The sequence below is a fragment of the Tachysurus vachellii genome, chromosome 14 (genome assembly GCF_030014155.1).
Source record: "Tachysurus vachellii isolate PV-2020 chromosome 14, HZAU_Pvac_v1, whole genome shotgun sequence".
Classification (NCBI taxonomy): domain Eukaryota; kingdom Metazoa; phylum Chordata; class Actinopteri; order Siluriformes; family Bagridae; genus Tachysurus; species Tachysurus vachellii.
The window spans coordinates 22,190,937-22,195,346 of NC_083473.1; the positions used below are offsets into that span (position 1 = coordinate 22,190,937).

At 43.8% G+C, this 4,410-nt stretch overlaps 1 protein-coding gene across 1 annotated transcript; it reads right to left on the reverse strand.

Moving 5' to 3' along the window:
• Window positions 1-498: 498 nt before the first annotated feature.
• Window positions 499-3,785, reverse strand: fem1b (fem-1 homolog b). The gene is made up of 2 exons (XM_060886464.1): window positions 3,092-3,785; window positions 499-2,992 (listed from the first exon to the last, which is right to left on the reverse strand). The coding sequence occupies exons 1-2, from the start codon at window positions 3,337-3,339 to the stop codon at window positions 1,357-1,359; spliced, it is 1,884 nt and encodes a 627-aa protein (XP_060742447.1). The 5' UTR covers window positions 3,340-3,785; the 3' UTR covers window positions 499-1,356.
• Between the last annotated feature and the right edge of the window lie 625 nt (window positions 3,786-4,410).

The following is a 4,410-nucleotide window of genomic DNA, read 5'->3' on the forward strand; positions in this document are numbered from 1 at the left end:
CATACACACACACACACACACATACACACACACACATACACACACACATACACACACACACACACACACATATACATACACACACACATACACACATATACATACACACACACATACACACACACACATACACACACACACATACATACACACACACACACACACACACACACACACAAACACAAATAATCACACACATACACACACACACACACACACACACACACACATACATACACACACACAAACACAAATAATCACACACATACACACACACACACACACACACACACATACATACACACACACATACACACACAGACACACACATACATACACACACACATACATACAGACACACACGCACGCGCACACATACACATACACACATACACATACACACATACACACACACACATTATTGCAGTACAACATGACGTCATGATTGTATGATCTGGTGAATCACACTGTGTAAAGCAAAGATGACAAAGCATGTAATTTTGGCTTAATATTAATTCATTTGATTCAAAATAAAAGTATAAACTCATTACAATCAGCAGTTCGCAAAGACATAAAGCAAAGAATCTTTCTGGCACAGAGAGCCACACGCAACATACTGCTGCTTTCTCATACTTTAATTTAAAAGAATAAAGAAAAGAAAAAAAAAAAAACAGAAATCCAAGCACCATCCAGAATAAGGCCACACAAGGCACGGCAGCACACAGTCATGTAGATATCAAATGACTTTACAGTGGCATAATAGAAAGGTGAACAACCAAAGATATTTAAAGGAGCCTGTCCCAGACCCGGGTTAGTGTATTTATTTCTAAAAAGACGTTCGTGTACAGTTTGGCAAAAAAAAAAAAAAAAGGTTTCGATTTTATTTCACCGTTCCTCTGTTAAAGATTCCTTAAAAAATAGATCATCTGATGTTTTAAATAATTCTTTAATAAAATATGTTAATAAAACATAACGAAAGTAAATCATCCTAAGCAAAGTGCAGTCAGTAAAAAGCCGTTATCTCTCGGTGTCGTTCGCTTAATACGTCGGTTTCAGTACGGCTGCTTATTTATGGCCCAAAACGAGCAGCGATGACTTATTTCAATACCATGAGTGAGTGTAAACGAGTGCCAGACTAGAAAAATGTGCATCATGTGATGACATAATGTATCATCATTTTTTTTTAGGGCTCAGGAAAAAACCCTTGATCAGTCTAGACAAATATTTGGAAAACAGATGTGAGTGTAAAAGCCATCTTCAGATCCATGTGACTAGGAATTTTTTTTTTTTTTTTTTTTTAAAAAAAAAACTTGATCAAGAATTCCCAACACCGTCACATGACTGAAAAGCTACAGATTAGTGAAACTCAACAAACTCTTCTAGGCTTTTGGGAATCTGGTCTCTGTAGAGAATGCGATTCTGTCGGATGGCCCGAGCAGCCAGGCACTTTAGGCTCATTTTCATCTGCGTTTTCAGGAGGATCTCCGAGACTCCCGTGGTGCTCTTCTCCAACGGGGTCTTCTTCTGCTTGTTGGTCATGTCGGTGTGAGCGCCGGCCTCCACCAGACAGATGATGATGGCATGCAGGGTGAGGAAGTCGCTGATGGGCCGATTGTACTGCACTATGAGGTGGAGAGGGCTGTTTCCTTCAATATCGACGCAGTTGACCTGTGCGCCACAGTCCAGCAGAATCTTAGTGACTTGGGCGTTGGGGAAGCTGCACACATCATTCGTGTGGAAATCGTCTACCGGCGTGCTGGAGCTGACGGCCAGATGGAGCAGCGACGAGCCTTCTCGGGTGCGTGGGTCGAGTCGGATGACGTCGTAAATCTGCTTGTTAATGCGTGCGCGGTCTTCGTCGTCGCATTGCGTCTTGGTGGAGATGCAGACCAGGTAGAGAAAGGTAAAAAGGTTTGACTCATAGTTGTCAGTGCAGGCAGGGCGCTCCGCCTCGGAGGCCGTTTCCAAGCGTGCTACGCTGCGCCGGATCTCCAAAACACTGCAGCACAACACCTGCTCGACGTCGGCAGCTTGAACCGGCTCCTTGAGTTGCATCATCTGCGAAAAAACTTGTGCAAATCGCAACAGGTCCTTGTGTGTGTTACGGTTACTTCGTTGACGCAGGTGTAAGGCATGTAGCCACAGCTTAATGCACTGCTCAAACTCCATGTTGTCGGCATAGACGGCGCCGCGGTATATGATGGGATGCGAAACGTCTACGTTGTCCGATCCCAGGATTCGCTCACGGACCATCAGACCTTCCATGTGCAGTACGTCGCGGTTCTGTTTGATAGCCTCCAGCTCCTGAAGCGTCCTACACTCCATGCGACCACCGTAAGCTTCCACGGGTGGCAGGATCTCTTTGGCGATGACCCTCTCAGGGTCGCGGTAACGCTCGAGCATGGCCAGATACAAGTAATGGTATGTATTTAGGATGTCATAATTCTCCCGGTCGTTAGCAAACGAAGCCCCGAGCAGCTCCAACGCTTCGATACGGCTGTGAGGGTCACAGTCGGCATGGGAGAGAAGCAGCTCGACAACATCCGCCTTGCAGCTTTCAGCCGCGACTTTGAGGGGCGTCATGCCATGGCCGTTCACCACCATAGCCGCCTGACACTTCACCAGCTCTTTCACGACTTCCAGATGTCCGGCCTCGGCTGCAAAGTGCAGCGCCGTAGCGCCGCAGTGTGCCTTCGTGTTCGGGTCAGCGTTTTGCTCTAGCAAGAAGCGCACTACGTCCGCGTGTCCCTTAAAAGCAGCTATCATCAGACAGGTATTGTTGTACTTATTGGCAATGCCGATGTCGGCGTTATGCTCTACCAGGTAGCGCACGATGTCCAGGCGTCCGTCGAAACACGCCGCCCGGAGCGGGGTCGAGTTGGTCAGCGTGGTGTGGTTCACGTTGGCATCATGAGACACGAGAAGACGCACGACCTCAAAGTGTCCTCCTCCCGCAGCGCACCAAAGAGCCGTGGCACCTTCGATCACATACCTGGAGGAAAGAAAAGGAAAGAAAAGTAAACTCATCATAACCGGACAACATCGTTGACTTCATCGATCGAACAATTCTCAGGGAAGGATTCATTCTTACCCATCAAACCTGACTGTCCCTGTCTGCTCAGTATCGACTCCATAGTGGTCCAGGAGAAGACGGACTACTTTGTCGTGTCCGTTCCTGGCTGCTATGATGAGAGGAGTGGAGCGTTGGCCAGCTAACAGCGTTGTAAAGTCTAACAGGTAGCGCGTCTCAGAGGCAGAATGGTTTAGTAACAGAGCAGCCAGGGTCAGGACCCTGCCTTCACTAGCCGCTTTATAAACGTAACCTGCCAACGACTCCATTCGGGCCGCTGGTTCTTCTTCCGTCTGCGCGAATATCGCCCACAAGTCTGGTAAAGACTCCGACCGGCTCCCATTAAAAAAGCAGTCCGAGCTCACAAGCCCATGGGAAAGATCCACATGCGCTCGGCTGGATTCATGACTCCTTTTGACTCCTACTGAAGCGACACAATAATAATAATAACACGTATTAACGCTAAACTAGCCGGTTGCTAAGCAGTCGCCATAGATATATCTATGAGCAGTGGCTAGGTTGCTAAGCTAATACAACGCGCCCAAGCTAAAGCGATAAAGAGGCAACATAAACGAATGGTAGACTAGTGAACTAGTCCTGGTTTATCAGGTAATCCGTTAACATAATGGGTAATAACTGAACCGTTCAGCGTTAATGAACAAAACTACCGACTACTTGTTGTTAACCAGCTAAACTAGCACCCACGTTTACTTCCGGCTCGACTTCCGTTCAGGAAAATCTTATAAAACAAAAGTTCACATGAACGCAAGTGAAAAGTCCTTTAGGAAGATGATGATGATAATAATAATAATAATAATAATAATAATAACAAATAATAATATCCATAATAATAATAATAATGATGATGATAATAATAATAATAATAATAATAATAATAATAATTAGAAGAAGAACTACTACTAATACTACAAATAATAATAATAATAATAATAATAATAATAATATCCATAATAATAATAATAATGATGATGATAATAATAATAATAATAATAATAATAATAATAATTAGAAGAAGAACTACTACTAATACTACAAATAATAATAATAATAATAATAATAATAATAATAATAATAATAATAATAACAATAACAACAACAATAATAATAATAATTACAATAATAATAATAATAATTTATGCACATATGAACACACACTGTATAAATATTAAATTAAATATTTTTTTTTTCTACAGGCGGGGCACGGTGGCTTAGTGGTTAGCATGTTCGCCTCACACCTCCAGGGTCGGGGTTCGATTCCCACCTCCGCCTTGTGTGTGTGGAGTTTGCATGTTCTCCCCGTGCCTCGGGGGTTTCCTCCG

Bases quoted from the DNA above. Each gene is read 5' to 3' on its own strand.
- fem1b (XM_060886464.1), bottom strand. From the start codon at position 3,339: ATGGAGTCGTTGGCAGGTTACGTTTATAAAGCGGCTAGTGAAGGCAGG. The intron at 2,993-3,091 runs GTAAGAATGAAT...TCTTTCCTCCAG, and splicing joins GGGACAGTCAGGTTTGATGG to GTATGTGATCGAAGGTGCCA.